At 39.0% G+C, this 24,971-nt stretch overlaps 1 protein-coding gene across 4 annotated transcripts in view; it reads left to right on the top strand.

Moving 5' to 3' along the window:
* EPHA7 (EPH receptor A7) overlaps positions 1-24,971 on the top strand; it is a 191,459-nt gene that overhangs the window by 57,697 nt on the left and 108,791 nt on the right. For all 4 annotated transcript variants that reach the window (XM_088472092.1, XM_088472079.1, XM_088472086.1 and 1 more), the window contains exons 4-5: positions 15,079-15,234; positions 20,165-20,500. In XM_088472092.1, the coding sequence (XP_088328218.1) occupies positions 15,079-15,234; positions 20,165-20,500 (492 nt within the window). The remainder of the gene's footprint in view (positions 1-15,078; positions 15,235-20,164; positions 20,501-24,971) is intronic.

The following is a 24,971-nucleotide window of genomic DNA, read 5'->3' as shown; positions in this document are numbered from 1 at the left end:
TCGCATCCAGCATATGCAAATTTGTCATAGTGACAACAAGGGAAGCGATCACTCGCCAATTCATAAGCACACCCACTTTGGCTGTGCAATCGATCGCTCTGTGTATGCAGACACCCATTAGCGCACGTCATCTCCAGGAAGTGTATTAAAACATTGGTACATCGAGCACCATCGGTAGCGATCGCAGCTATTGTGGTTGCCTTACCCTGCTGCAAGGACTTCAGTGTAAAAAACAGGCATATGACATGTACTCTGACGCTGCCTCCACACCCCGGTTATTAGTGGCCTGCCCCTGTCACCCACAAACGGCCTCTCCTGTCACTCATTTCACTAGGCTGTCTTTGCTGGTCGAGCGAGCGGGCTGCGATCGCACAGAGTAGTTTGCGCACGTACAGAACGAAGCATACGCAAACCATAGGGCTGCTTGCGAGCCCACAGCATTAGCGAGCGGGTCTGAATGAGGTCCATAGCTCTAAAGGCCAGTATTTCTCCAGGTCTTATGGCATCCAGCTGTTTTAGTCATTCATAATTTCCAGTGTATAAAGGTACAATCCTAGCAGCCTACTGTAGCAAGCATTGTGGTGATTTATTTTTTCTTGTACATTATGACAATTTAATTTATACCTATGGTAAGTACTTTCAGGGGAAAGGAGTCGGACTTGATCGTTTTGAACTGATTTTTTAGTTCAACCATTGCTGGCCAGGAGTGGCAAATCCAGAGGAGCAATATACATAACCCATTTGTAGTGGTCATTTTAAAGAACAGGATCAATAGTCAGAGCAAGCAAATCCTGTACAAGACAGGGAATGTGAACTGGACTAGCCATAACTAAACTTGATTTGCTATTGATAACAAGGGCATGTGAGATGTAGTCCACATTATGCTAAGAAATAAACACTTGTTGAGAGAAAAATGAGCCAGATGCTGACACGGGCCAGGTGCAAATGAATGGTAACAAGTGGCAAGTAGATTAGTAAAAGAAAATAAATATGGCTGCAAGGTTTTCTACACAAGTAACCTAGGTTATTAGTTCTATCAAACTGCACTCCATAGTGCTTTACAATTGGGGAAATCAAGATTCTTACATAACGTATAGACCAATTGAAATAAACAGAGGGAATATTGTTGACAACTAATAAGGAATAGCTTACAAAAAGTTTTTTTAAATATTTCACAATAAATTCCTATTTTAAAAATGTAGTTGCACTTAACCAATATATTTATTGCAATGTCATCTCAAACCATGTCTGTCTCATTTATTGTCTTATTCTGATAATCAGCAGTTCTGTGGCTTTTCAAAACAATAGTCAATACACTACACACTTTTGTTATGCTCATAAATCTTGATATGCATTTTCTGAATTGTCATATATCATATGCAGTTCATTTTCAGTCTGATAAATTGCATTGTATGTGAAACAGGATGTCTGGAATTGAGTCTGATTGTTGTAATTACTCCCAGTGTGAGCTGTCAATATGATTAAAATAAAGATTCCAGGCTTGTCCATCCCAGATGAGGTCAGCAACACTGACTGTGGGAGTACTCTTCTTGCAAGCTGTGCGTTCTGAGCTGAATTATAGCAGAGCAGACACTAGCATGGCAGGAATATTTTAAAGCTTACATTATGAATCTTAGGACTTTGGTACTTAAGGTTCACCATATGTGCTGTTATTGTGCTTGTAATTATCCTTATTAAAAGACCTCTATTGTCACTTTTTTGTCAGTCAGTCATAAAACACTACAATTAATTATACCTCTAAATAAATCCTTAATCTTCTCACCTTTCTAGTCAAATTCCATTTTTCAGCCATTTACAGATGGAAAGCTTATACGCATGTTGTAAGATATTTTTCCGAAATCATTTTGTTCTTGCATTTAAATTTGTGGCACGTATAATTTAATCTTTTAAAAATACTTTACCATAGCTTAACAGACTTCATTTAAAATGGTAAGTTTAAAAAAAATCTAAAGGTCTGTAAGTACATAAAAAATACACAATGTAATACAACATTTATTTTTTTCCCAAACTATAAAACACAGAAAACTAGTCTTAACAGGTAACTAATACCCCTTTTCCAAGAAACAAATAACCCGGATTATTGCCGTGGCAACCCGGGTAGACGTTTGGTGTAAAAGGATGTAAGAAAAATAACCCGGGTCGAATCATACGGGAATCCAACCCTGGTACTGTAGCTGCCAGGGTTGAATCCGGGAAGGACCCTGGTAATGGTGCTGTGTAAACAGCACAACCTGGGTTATCTGACCTTGGTCACGCCAAAAAGCTGCTGTTTGGAACTTCAGTGAGCAGTCACCACCCACCTTTTATGACCATCTTTTGTGAGACTGAAAAAAGGCCATTTCTCTTGACATACGCAAGTTTTGAGTAGATCAGTGTTCAGTGTGAATGGGGCCGACCCGGGAATAACCTGGGTAATAGGTGCAGTGTAAAAGGGGTCTGACTTTAGAACCGTGTTTGAATATCCAAGTCGGACACGGACATGGGTATAAGTGTTTCAAAAGAAGAGTTCCTTAATTTTGTAAAGAAAACTAAAGCACATTTAGGTATCACAAAAGAGCACATGTACATGTTTAACAGGTCTGGTCCTTGGCTCCACTTGCACCCTGTGCTACACTGCCGCCACTGCCCTCCCCCTCCGCCTCTTCCTTCCCCCTCTCCCTCCCCCTGAGGTCATACCATGAACGCCAGCCGGTGGTTGGAAGGTGTGGACTCCACCCTGTGCAGCTGCACTACTCAACCGACCCTCAAGCCGTCCCTGCTTCATTCTATCTAATTTTATTTTTTTATTTTACCGCCTTTCCCTGAATGTTGAGTGCTTGCTCTAGGAATTTGGCATCTAAAAATAATGCCCCACCTGAGCAGGCAATCAGAGGCCCCTGAAGTACCTACACTTCCTGATGCCCCCCCCCCCCCTAGTTTTTCTCTAAATTGTGCATACAGCATAAATTATAAAGGGTAAGGGGGTGAGTTGGTCAGTCATCTTAAATAAGTTTTGATTAATTCCATGGATCCATAATCTCCAGTGATCGTAAATACGCGCTATAGCACATATTTTTTTTTTTTTGTATTGAGGACCGGTAACTCACTTTTAAAAAAGGTCCGGTTCCCCAGGGATGCGTTGTGCTGCAGCCAATTTTTGACTGGCTTTCTGGGATTGGCCGCAGCACAGCGCATCCTCGGGCCCTGTCCCATCCACCCTGCAGCCCTTGAGAGAGACAGGGCTGTCATTCAAATAGGCTCCGGTCCGCGAGCTCAGATTGGCTCGAAACTGGTGCCAGATTCTAATGACCGCGGCGCTATCGCTAAAAAGGCTGCAGTGCCGGTGTGGTTGCCTGCTGATGCGGGCATTGGGACCAAATCCAGATGAGTGCTCAGAGGCTGCTAGTGGGACACACCGTGAGCTGTCAGTTAGGTTGCTGTGGAAACAGGAGGGGGAAGGGGAAGCATAATGTGTAATGGTCATTACTGTGTGGCATAATGTGTAAGGGGCATTACTGCTGGCATAATGCGGAAAGGCCGGGCATTACTGTGGGGAATTACTGTGTGGCATAATGTGTAAAGGCCTGTACTGTTTGGCATAAATGTGTAAATGTAATTAATATTTACATACCACCTCCGAAAATGGTTGTTTTCAGGGATATACCCCACATATTCGATAAATATGCCTCTTATTTCCTACTGCCTTATTCACTATGGGTTTTGTGTACAGACTAGTCATATCACATGTAGGATCATGGAGGCATTAAACATGCATTTAAGGGGCATGTGGGGAGGTCTGATGCTGTTGAGTGTATCAGATGGGCTTTCTAGGGGTATGTGGGAATGTGTGATGCTATGTGGGGAGGTCTAAAGGGCCATATGGTGGGTTCTAAAGAATAAATTATGATGGAACCCAAAAACGGTTAAGAAGACTCCATTTTTTTTAAAGTGTAGGGTCCTGGGACCCACATATTTTGTCACTCAGCGCAATCACTGATCTCAATTGTGTTAGTGACATACTATAACTACAATTTACATTTATTTATTACCAGTTATTTATATAGCACACACATATCCCGCAGCGCTTTACAGAGAATATTTGCCCATTCACATCAGTCCCTGTCCCAGTGGAACTTACAATCTGTATTCCCTACCTTAATTTTAGTTGGGAGCCAATTAACCTACCAGTATATTTTTGGAGTTAAGTCTTGTAAATAAGACGTACCTTTTTTTTAAATTCCATTACTGAACCTGTCTTTACCATTCATATTTGCTGATATTTTAACTTCCACTCTTGTGTGTTGCTGGAGACGGGCATCTTATTACAGTCATGGGGGGAGATGTATCGAACATAAGAGAGAGAAAGTGCAGAAGTTTCCCAGAGCAACCAATCCGCTTACACCTATATTATATCTATGGCAGTATATATAATGACAGAAGCTGATTGTTATATGCCATATCTATTTTCTTTTTGTTTGATACATCTCCCCATAGTATAGTGGTTGTTAACTTTTGTATTTCAGTAGGACTTATATTTTCATCTATGTATCTCAGACTCAACACACCATATGTTAAACTGTCCATGACGTAGTATCTTATGGATACAGTTTATGTTCATTATCAAGTAGCTGTAATAATGTAGTGTATCTTTATTAATCCATCAGTACAGAAGGACATGTGACAAGGAAGTAGAGAGACAAGGAGAACAGCAGTGAGGAGATGATGATGATGATGATGATAGCTTTGTCTACCTGTATTAATGCAAGTATTATCAACAAGAAATAAAATACATAATCAATATACTTGAGGTTCTTTGCTATTAGAAAAGGTTACATTAGAACACAACAACTGTCAACAAGTCTTACACACAGCAAACGTACTCAAATGCACCATGGCTGACATGCTAGCATCAATTTCTGCATGTTAATGCTCCTAATTCTGCAGAATTATCGAGACAATAACTCGTATGGTTTGATCATTTTATTGAAACAATGGGGGTAACTTCTGACAGCATGCTTCTTATCAGTGCTGGCCCCAAAATGATCTATATGATGATACTATGCCAGAGGCAGTCACCAAGGAATATACCAAATACAGGGAATTTTATGAATGGACAACAGCTATCATGTTGACATTCATCATGACGACATGAGAAAGTCCACATGGTCGACATTTGTCATGTCTACACAGATGATATGTTGACATGATGAACTGTGAATAGCCTCTTCCTGGTGGTGTCTTACCTTTCTCTAGCAGCAGCGACAGCTCCAGCATCTTTATTCGAGTCTCAGCGGTTCCATGTGCAACAGTTTCAGTGCAGGCGCCTAAGGAGTGGCGTTTTAGTAAATATTATTCCCCTATCCCTTACCCTACTTCCTATCTCTAACTGGCCACCGAGTGCATAACCCTAACCTCCCCCGGAAGCCTAACCCTCCCTGCTGCACCTAGGCACCTAATTCTTCATCTGCAGAATGTCATAATTTTGCATGGTGACATTGTGAACATGCCGACATTATGAGCATGTCTGCATGGTGCATACCGACATGTTGGACAGAGTCGACATTCTAATGTCAACATTGTGGTGTCCACAATATGAATGTCGACCATGGTTACTGTCGACCATCTGACTGGATACTGGGAATTTTAGGCTGCCTATTTTGCTCCAAATTTCAGCCTATCACATTGAAAAAACTTTTTTAGAACAGCCATGAAACTGCAAACAGAATCTGTTGATGCATGTATTACAATATTAAGGATTGTTGCCAGAACATGTCAGATCCATGATGTTGAAGATGAAATTAAGCAGCAGCTAATCATATTTGGCACATCTAGAAAGTTAAGCAGATGTGCTCTTAAATCTGAAATGACGCTGACAAAGCTGCAGCAATATGTTAGAACTCCTGAACTTTCAGAAACACATGCTAACGACATGGAGAGTGATATGAACCAGCTACAAGTGTGCAATAAAATACATGCTGACAAGTGGCAATCTGGAGACAAGTAAATCTAGATCATGTTACAAGTGTGGAGATCCTATCAACATTCAGGAGACTGTTCTGCCACTGGTAAAATTTGCAGTGCATGTGGCAAAATCAACCACTTTTCATCAGTCTGCAGTCTCACAGCAGCTGGCATGCTAGAGCTTGCCTACCCCTGATCTAAAAGATTCATTGGGTCAGAAAAAAACCAAATCAAATAAAAAAAACTGACTTCACCCTAGAAAACACCTCTGTTGAATTTTTACTAGATTCCAGTGTTTCTGTAAATTCTAATGGAGGCTATTGGTTTCAAGAAGCTGCATGGTAAAGGTTTTCAATCCAATGTCTGTGAAAGTATTCACTTATGGTAATGAACTGTTGATATATAAAAATATACAGATGTTTATTGGCTCCCAACAAATATTAACCCTAGTGTGTAAGTATGTGTGTGTACATGTGGTAGGGAATATAGATTGTAAGATCCACAGGCAGGGACTAATGTGAATGGACAAATATTCACTGTAAAGTGAAAAACTGGTTATAAATAAATAATTACAGTAGAGTAAGCACCAGCAAAATTGTGAAATGGAGTTTAGACCAGACAGTTTGTCCTTAATGAGGCTTACATGTTTATTAGGATAATAGCGGTAACAGACAGAACAGCAGTTGTCTGTGGTAGCACAGAATCATACAGAGTAAGCGGTTTATGTAACTGGAGACCGCAGTGGTAACAGCGGTAATGTACAGCCAAAAGTTTTGAGAATGACACAAGTATTGGTTTTCACAAAGTTTGCTACTTCAGTGTTTTTAGACCTTTTTGTCAGATGTTACTATGGTATACTGAAGTAAATATTACAAGCATTTCATAAGTGTCAAAGGCTTTTATTGACAATTACATTAAGTTTATGCAAAGAGTTTCGAATTGTGATCATTTCTTCTTCAGATGTGGATTGATCACAATTCAAAACGTGTTATGGACTACATGCTACAAGGGAACCTCTGACTACCAGCAAGCCTGGACAATTTACATTCTCTGCGGTGTGGCCGAGCTTCATTGCCCGGGACCACTTGGATTTGGCTTTGTTTGCATCAAGCCCACCACAGCCTTGTCTAATGGTGAGAAGCTGTTTTCTGGTTACCCCATTATTTATGTCATCTTGATTTTATGGAATATATTTATACATGTTTTAAATAAATTTTGTTCTCTGCTTTATCCTTGATTGGGATACATACTGTATATATTCTTCATCCATCTGAGGCATTGGCGCCATTCCTTTTCACCTACATAATTTCATTTTCTTTACTAGTCTGTGAAGTTGGTGTTTCCTTCAATAAGGTGTTTTAGGAGGCTGCTTATATCCAGTTTTGCGCAAAAGTATTGATTGCCCTTAATATTTTTGCAACTGGAACTTAAAGAAGAGTCACGACAAATAACATTCTCAACTCATGTTGGGTTACTATTACAGTTCTCGCATGGTTGTGTAAGACCTCTAGAGCAAACAAGAGGCTCTTCCACCAATAACAGCCACCCGTTGTTCCCTTAGTGATTTATACTCACACCGGTACTTAGGTGGCTGCCAGGATTTAAGCCTCCAGCAGTAGAGGCTTACACCACCGACTAGAAATCGCAGGACTGCTGACTACAAAAAAGGCATAACTGAGGAGTGACAGTCCTTCCACTACAGCAACTAGCTGGATTGAGGCTGCAGGCAGATGATTAATAGTACAGATGTAAAGGACAAGGTACACAAGCAGCGACAAATGATGATGACCTCAGACATGTCTTGGGACTATTTAGCAGCTAAGTCGTCAGGCAAGAATTGGCTAGACAGTGAATACAAGCTGTGGAGCAGGAGTGACCTGGACTGTGATACTGCTGGATTTGTAGACAAGGCAAGACAACAGTGTTACAGGCTACAACAGGACAGACAGGAAATGCACTATGATGTGGCTGGGCCACTGGCTGAAGTAACAGACTAGGTTCAAGGTGCGGCCGAGGTATGACAAGCCACTGGCTGAGCAGACAGGTGAACACAGGCTAGAGGCAGCAAGATGGAGAACACTACTGGCTTGAATCGGCTGGACACAGACTGACACGGCTAGACTAGACAGTGGTATGAAAATGCAGCGGGCTGCGGAGAGGTAGGCTGCAGACTTCACTGCTCTGGGAAGTCCCACCAGCAAGGATGTGAACTTTTGATCAGGCAGACTGGCACAGGACACAGGAGAAATAATCTCAGCATGAAGCAACTGCAGAACAAGGTGAGACCGGCTAGAACTCAGGCTTCTGAGCACAGGACAAACACATACTCTGGAAGTCAGAAAATATCACAGGCAGGAAGTGTAGGGTTGCCTGTAATTTATCAGAAGCAGGGACCAATCGGCACAATCCTTGCAGAAATCCTCCCTAATCACAGGATTGTATGCAACTGATCTCTGCACACAAACTGACAGGCAGGAATGCAGCAATGAGCTGCACACAGACCCAGACAGAGTCCCAGCTACCTGCAAGAGCCGGAACTGGAATCCAGGCATGATGCAGTGTGATGGTCGCCTAAAATGGCCGGAACCTGCCACCAAGATGATGCTCTGCTGTGGATCATAACAGTTACAGAGATACAAATGGCTGTCATTTGTAGTTTCATCTACAGCAGAAGTATTTCAAAATGCCATCAATTACAGTAATGATATTCTGATTTTTGGAGCAACACCCAAGGAACATTGGGGGTCATTCAGAGTTGGTCGCAAGCGCTGAGCGCTCACAACTGACTCGATGTTGTCCCACTGGGCATGCACACGACGGAGCCGTCTCCGTTGTGCGCATGCGCGAGACCCGGCTAGTGACGGACGCTCCGTCGCTAGTGGTCTCGCAGCAGACGGGGTGAGCTGTCGATGTTGAGTGACAGCCTGCTCCGTTTGGGAGGTGGGCAGGGCGTGCCTGCCCAAAAGGAGGCATTCCTGCCGGAACGCTTGCCGTTTGGGGGCGGCCCCATTGACATCATTGCTGATGTCAGTGGGGAGCTTCTTGCTCGATCAGAGCAGGAAGTTCCCTGGGGTTTACGAGTGCCCAGATCCAACCTTAGGGTCTGGTCGCAAGCCCCGATGGACTCAATGGTCTTGACCATCGCGACCATCACCCATGTCGGTCGCTAAAGCTGTGGGTGTTAACCCACAGCTTAGCGATCTACAAGGAGGCATTCGTTCAGGATGCAAGCCATCGCCCTGATTCAGCGCGACCGCTTGCAACTCATGACCGCCTCTGAATGAGGTCCATAATGTGGATCTGGGTGAAGTGTTTCAGTGTGTTCAAGTCAGGAATTTGACAGTAAATAAAGACAAATGCTTATTTCTTCAACAGAAGCTCACATCTTCTCTCAAAATGGGGTGAGACCTGATCCACACAAAGTTCAGGCTAAACCTAACAATGCTGGTGAAGTAAAGTAATTTCTTGGGATGACCAGCTATTATATTTGGTTCATTCAAAACTACACTACTCTGACAGCCCCACTTAGGGAGCTCACAAACAAAAATGCTATATTCTTACGTACAAGTGTTTGTTGACCTAAAACGATGTCTGAAGGATAGTGTCACATTGTCATATTACAATATTGCATTGAAAACAGAACTTATTGTGGATGCTAGTCCAGTGGAATTAGGAGCTATTGTGACTCCAATGGGGGATCATCAAATTATAGCATGTGCTAGATGCAGTTTGACAGGGATGGAAAAGAATTACTCAGATCCAGAAATGCACCCTCACAGTGAACAACCCATTCCGGTGGTGGTGGTAGTATAATCACCTTCAGTAACTGTGTATTTACTAAGGTCATTTGTAAATTAAACAAATCTTAGTATTGACCTAAAGATAACCATTCCAATTTGTTTAGTCGCCCATCGGTGCTCCATTGTGTGCACTGTTGACACTTGCACCTCCTTCAAGCATCTGAGAATGCAACCCACTTGCAGAGAGACACTCTCAACACTCCCATAATGCTCTTGCAACAAATGTTTTTGCGCTCACTTCAGGCCACCGTCCACACTCCGCCCAGGAATACCCATAGCATTGCCTCACCTATTTATTTTACTTGCGGCTCCATATGCAACAGCATATTTGTGCATACACTCGGAGTAAGGCATTGTGCCGTTGGGGTTTCCAGAATAATATTCCCATGTACAGTAGCCAATAATTGTTCAACTATGCAAACCATCGGCATCACGTGCAGTTAGTGTCCACCTCTGAATTAGGCCCTGTAGCTCCTTATCCTTATTTAAGTCTTCAGACACTTTATCCTTTCTTAATAATTGTACCCTTGCTGTCTACCAATTTACCTTTTCTAGTTTTCTTTCTGATAAACCTATGCCATAAGAAGGACTCCAGAAAATAGTTAAACCACATCTTGAATATGAAGTAAATAAACACTTCTAGTCACTGAGTAGTATTGTAATGGCATAATATACCCATTACTGTAGTGTAAATGCATTTCAAAATGTCACATTCATGTTCTATGCTGTTTGTTATAGGGGAATGTATATGTCTGTGCCTTTTTTTCATTTTAACATAAGCCCTCCTTCCTTAAGAATTGCTGACATACATTACAAACTACCTACAATTGCATTCTTCAGTCATGAGGTCTGGACTGTGTTGGCTGGACACTTGCTTCAATAACTGTATCAGTCAGGTTCTCCCATTCAACTCACCAACACTGATATCTGGACAATACAAATGTCAGTATGATGTATAGTGGCCAAGACATGGAGCAGGAATCACAATAGTTGTAGGAAGGAAAGGGGTGTTTTTGATGGGTTTGTTTGTTTTTAAGACTCGGGTAAAGATGGTCTTTAAAGTAATCCGTTTATAAACTTAAGCTGTGTCTGTATATTATCACAGATCTCCTTAGCTTTCTTATTTTATTTTAACTTGAGAAATGAATCGCAGTGTATGCTAGATGAGCATTGCAATGGATACAATGCATTACAGTTTTTTATATTCTTCAGATAAATAACATTGCAAGTAATCTATTTCTATGAAAATAATGAAAAAGGTATTTTTTCCTCCAAAAAATATTGTACTGTGACAGTACTAAACATGTCTGCTGGAACAATTCAGTTGTGGCTCAAAATAAAATTTAAGTCATGGGTTACATATTAAATAAAATTCAACAAACTCAGAATGGTATGAAATTTTCTGTTCAATGAGCATGAATATGTTCACAGTGCAATCATAAATTTACCATGGTTCAAATTTGTGATTTGAAATTTGCGACTTGCAGTTAATATTCACAGTTTGACGTGTCCGAATTTTGCCATTCATGTTTTACTTTTCAAAATCATTTACATTTTTTTTTTTTCGGTAAAAAAAAAAAAAAGTTTTTTATTTTGTTTTTTTTCCCAAATGTTTCAAATTAGCTGTTTGTGTTCACGGTTCACAAAAAAATGCTAACTTATCCATTAAAGCTTAGACACATGCAAACAAGTTTGAACATGGGCAAACAGGTTTGATTATTGTCAAACCGGCTCAATCATTAATAGATTTTTTAATTGTTCAAAAGGTCAACACATTCTGTTGAATTTTTACATTTTTGCACAAATTCAACTAACCAGTTCAAGAAACAATATCGATATGCTTATGCAATACTACTCAGGAGTTAATTTGACCATGCATAAGAATCCACATTGAGAACTATATGATTAAGAAGCTAACTACACTGCAGGTGAAGCCTAAAAGTGATACGAACAGCTACTAAAAAATATACTGTATATGTAAACTAAGATTTTTGAAGCACTACAACAAAAATGTGTTTAAATTGCCATGATATTCTGGCACTTTATTCCCTTGTATCTCTACTTCTATTTTTATCTTTCAAAACTTGGGAGTATTTCCCGTGGGAGTATAGACTCACTTGATATGCAGGTAGAGCGCTTTTATTTTGTACATGACAGGTGCTTTATGGGAAATCTTTATTAATTATAGTTATATCTGAATTATCCAGCTTAAGACATTGATAATGCATAAGCATGATGTAGATACTATAAGAAGAGACAAAATTGCCTATCGGGCATACAACATGTTAGCTGGGTTTAATGTCTCTGCTTTCTAATTTTCTACTTTTTTTGCAATTAGTATATCATTCAGTTAATATTTTTCAAAAAGTTTTTATATTTTATTCAAAATTCGGAGCTATTTTAAGATTTTTTTTTTAACATAAAATATAAGCCATTTAATATGAAAGCAAATGAGTTTGATTATTTAAACTAACTGTTGGCATCAGGTTTCTTTTTTTCTTTTTATCTTATCTTATATTTGTCATGTGTTAACTTTTCAATGTGATGAAATGATAGCTTTGATAAATATCCATTTTACTTTTTGCAAATGCATGAGGGTGGCTGACTACACGTTGGTAAGTTAAATAAGTTTATTTTATGCAGTTTACATGGATATTTCCTAATGCTAATACTTTGCATGGCATTAGTGAAATAACCTGTGAACGCCAAATAAAGAAAGCTTAAATACAACAAGAATGCATTATGCAAAGCTTTGACTGCATTTCCATTGCTGCCTGTTAGCCTCCCAGGTGTCTCTCTCCCAGTATCTCACTTTGCTGCCAGTGTACAAATTTACATCTGACATCTAAAATACCACAAGCTTGTGGCATTTTTTTACATGTTAATTTTTAAATATAAATGACATTTTCACCATAGTGACTTTATTGCTTTGACATTTGTAGCAGTCTGTAATGTGAAATGAATTCTCTTCATTTTGCATAAGCTGTTTTGTGAACAGGAAAAACTTGAATAAAAAAAATTGTCTCCGTTCTGTTATATTGCTAATACTTCTACCTGGCATGCTGTGCTTTTAAAATGACAACAAGAATGCAATAAAGAAATGGGCATGGGCAGAGAGGTTTAATACCTCCATATAATTTTTTTTATATGGAAAAAGAGAATTTTTATATTGATAGGTATATTTTACATGGTGACTTTCACTGCATGGTTTGTGACTTGTAGTATTTGGTGGTGTATGCGGCTGTATTGTTTGTCTTTGATCTCTACGATGTACTTGTTTTGGTGACAAATAAGAAATCAACGTATGACTATAAACAATTAAATATTTAACAAACCATATGTGTTTCCTTTGAAAGGCGTAGATTGTGAAACAATTCCTTTTAAGGAAACTATTTTCACTCCATCTTTTGTATAGTTCTTGGTATTTAGTAATGAAACATTAATGTATTCAGTCCTCCAGTGACTACATGGTAATATGTGTTTTGTTAACATTTTAATCAAAAATATAATAAAGGCTAAATAGCTTTATAGTTGCTGCTTTGATGTTACCAAATATTTTACTTTACCACAATTTTCAAAAAGAAAAAAAAAATATTATGCTTTATACTTTTTGTTCACTTTAATTTGCCAGTTACCATAGTGATAAGGTTACCTGTCTCTGTTGAACTGTAACAACTGTTTCATTTCAGTGATACATCATTACTAGGTCTATTTATCATTGGTGGCTCTTGGGCAGTGGTAACGATCATTCAACATCACTTTATATTGCATCAATATATAATGAAGCACCACTGCTGTTAACCATGCCAGGGCTGTTCTGCAAGCAGTGAAATAAATATTTTTTCTTAATTGGCGGTCTAAAGCCAGGTACACACCAGACTCTTTTGTACACGATTTGTCATTTTCCGACGGATTGAGTGACAAATTGTTCAAATTGACCAGTGTACGCACAATGCACACTTCTGCGGCGGCGTCCATTGCATCTTCAGATTTGACGTACATGCTGCTGAATCTGAAGATATCAATGATTTTGAACAAATCGTGCAGTATGCACACACTACCGGATGACAAGGAGATATGTTAACGTTACATCTTCAATCTAACGACCGAACAACGCAGAATATATTGTTCGCTCATTTGAAAGATTGCGCAGTGTGTATGTATGCAGTATATCATTTGTCCGGGAGTTAAAAGGAAATTTGGATGCAAATCGCATCGTTTGCTCATCGTCTAATGTGTACTGAGCTTAACTCTGTGGTGAAAGGAAGAAGTGAGCCTTCATTTCCTTGATTTAGCTATGCGCATATGCGACTAACATCGGGACATACACATGGTTACAGTATATGGCTTGGCTGGGGATCCAGCAAAGTTTCTCTGACAGTGCTGTGTCCCATTTTAAATATAAGTAAACCCTGAGATCTGGCTTGATAATTTGAGTTATTTCACTGTCTCCATAGGGGCTTAATGCAATGCTGTAAGCACCAGTAACTAGGTTAATGTGTAAAATAAAAAATCATATTTCACAAATATTAACCCTTTGTAAAATAATGCAATGGTAAGAGCCTTTTTTCCTTCTCTCAATGAACTTTAGGCTATACTAATGCTCAATGCTTGGGATTTAAAAAAAAAATGTTTAAACACATACTTTTAACATGCAAGTTATTTTATTTGTTTTTTTCCTTGAGAACATATTGGAGCTCATGCTGAGTTTGAATGTATTAACATAAAAAGACCTAAAATGAGTTATCTAAAAAAAAAGTGTGCATACAGATATGCCCAGCTTACATCATTGCCGCTTGCGCATCCCTGACCCCATAGAATTGCATGGTGCAACAGCAGTGCGCGCCTTAGCATACCGTAGCGTATGCAGCCATGGGTAATTGCATGGTGCGAAGCGTGCGCACGTTTGTAGCGCGATCAGCACCGATGTAACTGGACGCAGCTGTAGGCAAAACTATACAAAGTAAACAACAGTTTCCATTAAATAAGAATAATAAAAAACCTCGTCTATGCAGCTGATCTAAATCTCCTGGGGTAATTTTTACCAAGTGGAGCTGGTATATGTTGCTTCTTTTCAGCGAATCTTGTTGCAGGATTTAAAAAGGGCAGTATTATTAAATGCAAATCAAGGAGTTTTTTGTTTATAATTTCGTTGCCTCTTTTTAAATGTCGCAGCCAGAATCGCTGATGAGCAACGACTTTGAAAAGCATCTGTTTATAAAGTTTATACAGTTATATTTAAAAGTTAATAACAGTGAGATTTTGTAACTGAATACAAGAAAGAGTAAAATCTTGTTTTTTCTTTTCTATCTCTCAGCATGTGGTCGTGGCTTCTATAAATCCTCATCTCAAGACTTGCAGTGCTCGAGGTGCCCAGCCCACAGTTTCTCAGACAAGGAAGGCTCATCACGTTGTGATTGTGAAGATGGTTATTACAGAGCCTATTCTGATCCAGCATATATTGCATGTACAAGTGAGTTCATCATTTAAATGACATTGCTTAATCAACCAGTAAGTTGTCATACATAATTTGGCATCACGTTATGCAAAATGGCAAGTCTTCATATTTTCTTAATATTTACTAATGAAAGTTGCTATATTTAAATGGAAACCAAAGAAACAAACTCAGCTTCATGCAATCTCCATTATGTCTCTCTTGAACACATCTTATTTGTTGAATATTACATGTAAAATAGTATTTTCATTTGTGACACCTTGTTAATACTAGATGCTTTTGCTAACCATGAAAGCAGCACAGGAGTAGTTACCCGGAGTATTACTAGGTTTAATCTCCAGTCTTGGTTACCTAAAGATAAAAAAAAAACGGTCTTTGAGCAGCATTTACAATGTTTGAAAATATTTTTATTGTTCCACGTTACTGAATGTCTTTCTGTCCTTTCATGGCATCTCACTACCTCAAACTTAAACTTTCCAAAACATAATTAATATTTCAACCAGCCAATAGTAGCTGGTATCTCTATCACTGTTGATATCTTGACAATCAACCCCACCCCACAAGCATGCTGCCTAGTTGTCATCCTTGACTCTAGACTGTCCTTTGTTTCCCACATTCACTCTGTTTCCAAATCATGTTAAATACATCATAAAAACATATCCAGAATACGACCATTACACAAGGCACTGCAAAAACTCTTATTCATGCACTCATCATCTCCCACATTTATTATAGTCTCCTGGTCTTCCCCAAATCAGACTCTCACCACTACAATCCATTTTAAATGCAGCTGCGAGGCGGATCTTCCTTGCTAAATGTTCATTATCTGCTGCTCCACTCTGTCAGTCCCTCCATCGGTTACCTGTATTTTAGAAAATTCAAAATAAAATACTTTTACTTACACATTAAACTATTAACGAAACTACACCAACATACATCTATTCGCTTATCTCAAAATATCTTTCATCCCGACCTCTTTGCTCTGCACAAGATCTGTATCTTTCATCCACACGTATTACCTGCTCTCATTCGCTGTTAAAGTCCTGTTGCTATATAAGTAACTGATAATATAACTAGGGAATCCCGGCGGTAATCGCCTTAGTATGGAGATATTGCGTCCGTAATTTGAGGGTATTTGTCATAAAGAGTTCTGCTAATTATAGTGGAACAACCACATTGTGACAGCAGTCTAAAAAATGGACGTTAATCTCCTCTACCAAGAAGAGTTGGGCACCACAGTTCACACATTGCACATCCAAAAGACCCAAAGGGTAGTATTGTGGCGAATATGTCATGTCCAATGCAAGTGGCATCTTGTCATGTCCAAGGCAAGTTGATCTTGTTATACGTTAGCTGTGAAGATAATATTCTTGACTGAAATATTTTTGAACTGCACACTCTGGGCGTCCTGTAAGGGTTCCACCACATCGACATCCTTGAGGCTGGCCTCTCGGCGCGTTTGGTATAAACAATGCAAGATGAACTGAATAATGAAACAACACAGCAGTCTGTGATTGAGGTCCCTGCTGAGATATGTGGCTGCAAATAACTGTCACAGGGCCTGATTCAGAGCCGCTCGTAAGCGGCCGCTCGTTCGTTCCGAGTGATGTTTGCCCAACTGCGCATGCGTACGGATCGTAATACGCATGCGCGAACCAGTCAGTGCGGCCGACAATCGTTTGTTCGCTAAATAGCGAATGCCTGCTATTTTGAGTGACAGGAGGAGGCGTATGTGGGTGGTAACAGGGGAAGGTGCTTGAAAACGGGGAGTGGAGATCAGAATGCAGGCATGCTTAAAGGTCAAAACGGGCGTTTTATAGGTGTGCATAATTAATACAGCAGCGTCATTGACCACGTCACTGGGTTATTTTATAGTCAGAACTGCTCGTATGATTGCGGTAGGAAAAACCAACCACAAGAATAGCGAGCAGTTCATACGCTGGTCGATGTACTCGATTAATCTAATAGCGGACATGACGTAGGATGCGAGCGGCCAGGGAGCGTAGTTTCCAAAAAAGCGACCGCAAGTTTTGTTCGCTCATTCAGACATAGAGGCGTGAACAGACCGCAAAGAGCGAACGGTTCATTTGAATAGCCACCCCTTTTTTCAGAACGAACGACCGCAAATAGCGTCCAGCTCTGAATCAGGCCCACAGTTTCCAGACAACCCAGCAGGTCACATGTTCCAGGTCACCCAGCAGGTGCACAGGGCGTGATCACAACTGTCATATTTTCTAGAGTACCATGGTGATGCATTGTAAATGGCGGCCGGATGTTTTGCCACACATCTCCAAAACAAAGCAAACAATTACGATGGCAATATTATTCTTTGGTATATGATGTGACCTGCTTAGACAACAGCGTCATAGAAATATGTCACTCATAATAGTGAGCCTTCTGCTATTCATATATAGATAATGATGATACAAGGTCATATAATTTGTTCTATATAGACCTGTTGCTGATGTTCTCTGTGGTAAATGCATTGTCATTACAGCCTTCCATCTGCAAGTGCAGAACTCACCGTGACATTCCTTGGTCTACATTTTGTGCATTCTGCATTTGTAATGGTGGTCATCTGTACATAGATCTGAATATATTTAAACAGTTATATCAATTAAAATGGTGTTAATCATAAGTTGAATAAGTCACTTAGCAGTATACAGCATTTATAATCCCCTACCATAACTTATTCTAAATGTATAACTATAACATGTTATGGTAGATAGGTCACACCTTTTTTTGATTGTAATAATGGTGGAGAATTCATTGAAGCCAACTGCTCCAGCAGCCAACCATAACAAAAACCTAATGAAGGTAACTGTGCACCACCAAAGCAAACTGAGCTGTAGAGAAACACTTTCCCCTACTTTGTATAGTATTGGACCTTCCCGCAAAAAAGGCATCCCGGTTCCCCCGCTTTGGCAGTACTAAAGTAGATGGATTAAAAAAAAAGTGCTGTGAAACCTCATCTTGTGCCATTTGTGGTCTCTTAAAGGCAAAGCTTTTTGGGCTTGCTGTAGCTGCTTTATTGAACGTCCATTTAGCAAAAGATACCTTCAGCGATAAAATAATAACAAAATTAAGGGGCTGGTGACTGGAAATCCAATTTGGAAAGATATATAGAGCATCCCCAAATAATGTAATATATGACAACCCAATAAATGCCCACCCACTTGCATCCTTCCTAGTAAACAGCCTGGCAATCATGGACATCCTACTCCCCTAGCAATAAAGTTGAGCGTGTCATATTTCAACCATATGCTCTGTATTTATATACCCTCGGTTTATATAGCCCTCTGTTATTTTACGTTCACAGTTTGACATAGTTGATTAGGAGCATAGAAGCCAATGTGGATCTGCACTTAAGGTCTGTAGGATCAACTTAATGTAAAAAATGTGCCATACAAGCACAATCTGTGTTAGATTGGTCAATTCGTGGAATATCTGATATTCACCAAGATCATTTCTCCTATCCTTAATAACTTGTGATTCAATGCTCGTATTAACATTTAATATTAATAAGCTATATTGTTTTGTACTGAAAAAAGTACATGTATACAAAAATATGTATTAATATATATGCGGTTTGTATGTCTAAAATAGATTTTATTATATGATTATGCAGAGTTACGTTTTACCCAATTTGTTGAATTAAAAATATATCTAGTAGTGAAACATACAATTAATGATATTGCACATGTTGAATAATGTAACTATTACAAAATATAAAATGTAAGTGCATATGCAGATACAGTAGAGAGTAGTTGCATCCTGTTGAGTTTATACCCACAACATTTCATAGTATGTATGTATGTATGCTTTCTCTTTTTGTTAAGAGTAATATATTTTAATGCAGTTGTTGTTTTTTTTTTTTTTAATCCAGTGGTGGAACCTTATCTACATAAACATATTTCAGCTATTTAAAATCAGTCTACATTTTCCATTTTCTATCAATGTTTGCACAAATATACTTAACATAATATCTCTTCTACAGGATCAGTGTAATGCAACCACTAAATAAAAAATAATTTTGTTATATTTAACAAGATAAAGGGATTGGAATTTAATTATTAGGAATTTAAATAAAGGGACTTCTCTCCTATAGTCAACATATTTCAACTATCTGAATGCTTAAAACTGTAAATGAAAGTGCATTAGTATATGAAAAAGCTGCTGTATAAACTGGGGTTGCAAATATAGTAATTGCACTTACAAAATTTCATTCTTCTTAGATTAAAAATATTATGCGTTCATTCCTATGTTTTGTTTTTTTCTAACTAAAACCACATGGTCATTCACAATGAACCTGAGCTGAGAAACGGCTATTATTGCCTACTGCTCTTGGTTTTGTGCTAAGCTTGCTAGACTGCATCAGGCAACTTTGCAAATGTGCACATAATTTGGCTGTGGGCAGTCCATAGGTTCATCTAGTTAGTGTATGCTTTACATCTGGCACATCACAAAGCAAAAGCAAACAGGCTGGTTTTGTAATGTCTCAATGTAGTTCTGTGTCAGGACATAAATGGCAGGTGGCGTGTGCACCTAAATGCATGGATTCATTCTAGCTTACAATCCTTTTGATATATTTTTTTTCTTTTCCTGATCTGTTTTAAAGAAGAAAATTAACAATTAGCTCTAAGTATTGATTTCATAATGGAAGGGATTTGATTGGGCCATAGGACCCAAATAGTGAGCGCTTGGACTAAATTTGCACCTTTGCATGTGGAGCACATGAGAGACAAGTTGAAAAGAGGTCACCTTAGTGGTCCCTCTCCAAATGCAAATTTAGTGTAATCTAAATTAATACTGTGTGTAATATTAATGATATCCGTGTGTCTGCATTGTTTTTTATGATACAAGACCAATTCTCCAATAATTATGCTTTAAATTTATATAGATTTTCTGCATAGTAATTCTGTATATATATTTTTTTGTTCTTTAAAAGGACCACCTTCAGCACCACAGAATCTGATTTACAATATCAACCAGACAACAGTGAGCCTAGAATGGAGTCCACCAGCAGACAATGGTGGAAGAAATGATGTCACCTATCGTGTTGTATGCAAGAGATGCAGCTGGGAGCAGGGGGAATGCATACCCTGTGGGAGCAATGTGGGATATGTGCCTCAGCAAAGTGGATTAGTAGATACTTATATAACCATTGTGGACCTGCTCGCTCATGCTAACTACACTTTTGAAGTCGAAGCTGTGAATGGGGTTTCAGACCTGAGCCGTTCCCAAAGACTATTTGCTGCAGTCAGTATTACAACTGGTCAAGCCGGTATGTTCTCTGTTTTGTACTTGAATAATCAGTATATTTCTGCATGCCAAACATATAGTATCATTTAAGGAAAATATGATCTGTGTAATTAATGACTAAATTGCTGCACATCACTAAATAAAAGGGAGTGTTGGGGAGACATCACCAGTATTAAATATGTCTAGTGTGCTACTTGTGGTTATTCGCAAGAACTCCAGTCCTGCTACTGCCCTGTGTCTTCTGCTGATTGATAGACTCCTATTTATTTAGTTGTAGATCAAACAACATACAAACACCCTGAAGTCCTTGCTGAGTGATACTCACTTGACACATTAGTTAAAGTAAAACATAGTGTACATTACTGCACTGATGTTATTTTGTTCCTATAACCAAGTGCCACAGTCTTTGCAAACTATATAATTTTCTCTCAATACTTATCACACTTCCATCTTATCCATGGTGGTGCATTGCCTTGGCTATCTGTTTTACTTGCTTACTATGAATGATTTTACAGTAAGCTGTTCAAATCCAATGCTTAATAAACTGCTGGCTATGGTGTCAAATTTTAAAGAACATAAATTATTTTGGTCTAATATACAGTTGTTATGAGATTGCATGGACTTTGGAGACTGGTTCACACAGTTCTCAAAATGCTGTCATAGACAGAAAGAATTATGAGCCCAGGGATGAGGTATAATTCAGCTGTGATTGCTTGGCAGCCATTGATAGGAAGTGTAGGAGGTTAAGGCCATCTGTCATTGCTGACATCTTGGTAAGCACCATAATCAATTGTAAAGCGAATCAGCCTAACAAATCTCATGGCTAGAATGTCTTCATGACAGACTGGTAAGACCATGCTCAACAGGAACTTTTCCACGGCTAACACCGTGACTGTCATAAGGAATTAGTTGCGCTCTGTTGCCACAGTACCATAGTAGTTCTAAATCACAGATGCTAATCAATAGTCAGGGAATGTGTGAAAAAAGCAGAAACATGTTGTAAATGTCACTGCAGTAACATGTTTTTAATGTGTGTGAAAAACATTATACTATATACATATAACAACCTTTTTAACATATAAAATTGTAATTTGTGTCCTAATATCATAACTGTATTTTATATTTGTGTATATGTAATCAAAACAACTGTAAAACTTGTTGCATGTCTGGCAGGAATATACATATTTGAATATTTATACACTTTAGATTATCTTAATTGTTGTACCAGAATGCATACATGTGTGCAAAAAGCAGATCTGTGTTATATTTTTTTTAAGTGTAGTTTGAGAAACCACATTTCCCCCTTACAATTAAGACTTGTCCAAAAAAACAGTTTCTCCAGCTTAATTCAAAACAGAAATGAACTTGAACTCGCCATAGAAAGAGTTGCATAGAGATCAGCTGCACCTCTTCTGTCCATAGGGACTGCAGCAATACACAGCTAAGAGGTTGCCTTGATAAAATTATATCAGCAGTCTCTTTTGACCTGTGTCTATTACTGCTGCATGAACTGACAGCTTAGACAGTGCACAATAGAGGTCCATTAATCACATAGGTCTGCAGCGCAAGAAAGCAGTATTTGCGGAACGGGTGTTATACTATATGATATGGTGATCATATAGTGATGAAATGTCGACCTGTAAGATTGTCGACATATTGTACATGGTGGCTCAGTGGTTGGTTACTTGCTCCTGGCAGCTGCAGCAGCACCACGTGGTTTCTGGGTTCCAGTGGTTGTGCTCCTCCAGCATTCTGGTACATATTATTTTTCTATTCCTAATCTCCACTCCCCTCCTGCAGCCTAATCCTAACTTCTCCCTCCCGCCTGCAGGCTACATTCTGACAATGTCGACCTTTCAATTGTCATAGTTCTGAGATATATTACATGTTGACATTTTAACAATATTGACATCGAAATTGTATATGTCGACCAATGACTACATCCATTGCGGAAGAGTAGAGTAAAGTACAGTTAAGGGATTCCTTGCAGAGTATAGAGTGGGCTCCCTGGTTCTCCTAGCTTTGCACAGCAGTGCAGTAAACTTTTTGTCTTTTGCTGAGTGTTATTATTAAAATGTTAAAAAAATTGACTCTGTAGGACTGCCGAGGAGCATATGGCCATTTGCACTTTTTAAAACAACTTGAATTTTACAGTAGCTCAGAGCGGTTTCTTTTTCTATATTTTTTATTTAGCTCGGTTTGAGATTGAATTTCCTGCCACAGTTTTGCTATAGAGCATGCTGAAACTGTGAGAGGGCATACTGGGATGTGTATTTCCACAGCAGCTGGAGGGCCGCATGTTGAATACCCCTTGTTTAATTTATAAATGAAACTAAAAAAACAGCATTTTAGGAGAAAAATTGTATCCATTATTTGATAAATGGGGTGGTCCTAAAGTAGAGATGGTTTCGGCCCACCCCACGCCCAGGTGCCTCTACGAGTATGTTGAGTAGACATCTAGAAATACTGGTGAGAAAGCAAGGATTTAGGTATTGCAATTTATCTTTCTTTGTAAATTATCTCCATTACTTTTCTGATACATTTCATTAAAATTTTATTTAAAAAAACAAAACTTTGTAAGTCTTAACCGCTTTATTTTTTGCCACATATTTCTAGTTTGAGAATATTTACAGTCTAAATTTTACAGCTATTTTTCATGTATGATTTGGACAGTGCTGACACTCTGAAAACTTTCAGTTATCATTTTTATGTTCTTTATATGCATAAAAGATGGCACTAAATATAATAATTGGTTGCTGAATGCGGCTGAGTATCACATAAAAAGTCTTCATAATTATATAAAAAAAACCTTCATAATTATATTTGTTTCATTTGTGCCTAGTTACAGAAATACAACGTGAAAAGCCAGCCAGTGAAGTGGAGCATAGCCATCTATAAAAACATCTGTACTAATCTAACAATGCAGCAAATTATATCCACAAGCAAAGGCATTGATCTAGATGGATCATTAACAGCTTTAAACAACTGATCTAAGTAATAGGGGTAAATGGGAGAACATAATTTAGGACTAACTTCTACATACACATCAATTACAACTAGAAAACCATTTATTTTCGCTTAAAAGAGATTAATATTATTTAAATTTTTTATGATTATACCATCCTGTGGTGGCATATAGTGGTATACAACTAAAAAGTTCCAATTAAGAGCTACAATGCTGGGAATAAATTAGCCAAGCAATCTGTATTTTGTTTGCTAGTGGGTCAGGCTCAGAGGGAGAGGTAATTGCTGCTAGCCAGTAAATTTAAACAGGGATGACTTGAAAGAGATGATATATGTCCTGTATAAAGTATGTGACAGGGATTTTCCCCGCATATCTGCTATTGCTAGTCTGTTCTGTACTACAAGGACAAAGGAAGGATACATTTATAAACAAGACAGTTGCAGATCTACTTTACTTTCTTCATGGCTTGTTAACATAAGATAATCATACCCATTTTAATAACATTATCTGTGGTTAAATATAAATCTCATAAATACAAAATGTAACTAATTTATGTAAACAGAATTGTGAATATTTTTTTTTCAGCTAAAATGAAGTTCAGGTCAATGTTTACAAATAATGTTACCAAATGCTTTAATTATTTTTTTTATTTTTTTATAAAAAAATTGTTTATACGTTGTTTATGGATTTGTAAAATATGTAGAGGGCAGCATTTTGTATATGGACAGTATGGTACCCATTAACAAAATATTACAAGGATAGTAGCTGAATATGTAAAGTTAGTGAGGGGGATTATGGGGAATCGGTATGATATGCCGGCTGCTGCATGGCCGGGAGTTCGAATCCTGGCAGCGGCAGCCCGACAAAGCAGCAGAGCCCGGCAATTGAAGCCCAACAGCACTGGAAATCCCAATCGTGGTAGGGTAAGTATCTACTAACCTAACCCCCCTAACCCTAACCCTCCTAACCCTAACCCTCCTTAGGGGTGCCTAAACCTAAGTCCCCCGAGGGGGGGTGCCTAACCCTAACCCTCCCGCTAGCCTAACCCTCCCAGAGGGGTGCCTAACCCTAAGTCCCCCCCCGGGTGCCCTAAACCTAACCCCCCCCCCCCCGCGGCTGTCCGCTCGCGGCGCCCTGCATCCGCTCGGTCGGGATGCCGGGCGCCGGTCGTCTAGATATAGACGCCGGTCATTTATCCCACGGCGGGATAAAGCAGTCAGGAAGCCGGCTGCCGGAATTCCGGCAGCCGGCTTCCCGATTCTATACCGATTATAGAGCATCAATCAGTGGAAAATGTCAGTTGTGTACAAGTGAGTGTGCCCTTCTTGTTTTTGGAGGTCTGGTGCACATACACCACTGCTGACATTATGATAGTGCGCATTACTGTCATGGATTATATATTTATAATGTATTTTACCAGGAAGAAAGAGAGTCACCTCTTGCTTTCAAGTAATTCCTGGACAAATTTGTGACTTGGCTACAAATAAGTCATTAAACATTACAAAACAAATACCTATGTAACTGATAC

The sequence above is a fragment of the Taudactylus pleione genome, unplaced genomic scaffold (assembly GCF_031769625.1).
Source record: "Taudactylus pleione unplaced genomic scaffold, aTauple2 ptg000015l, whole genome shotgun sequence".
Lineage (NCBI taxonomy): Eukaryota > Metazoa > Chordata > Amphibia > Anura > Myobatrachidae > Taudactylus > Taudactylus pleione.
This window is presented reverse-complemented; position numbering and strand designations above follow the sequence as displayed.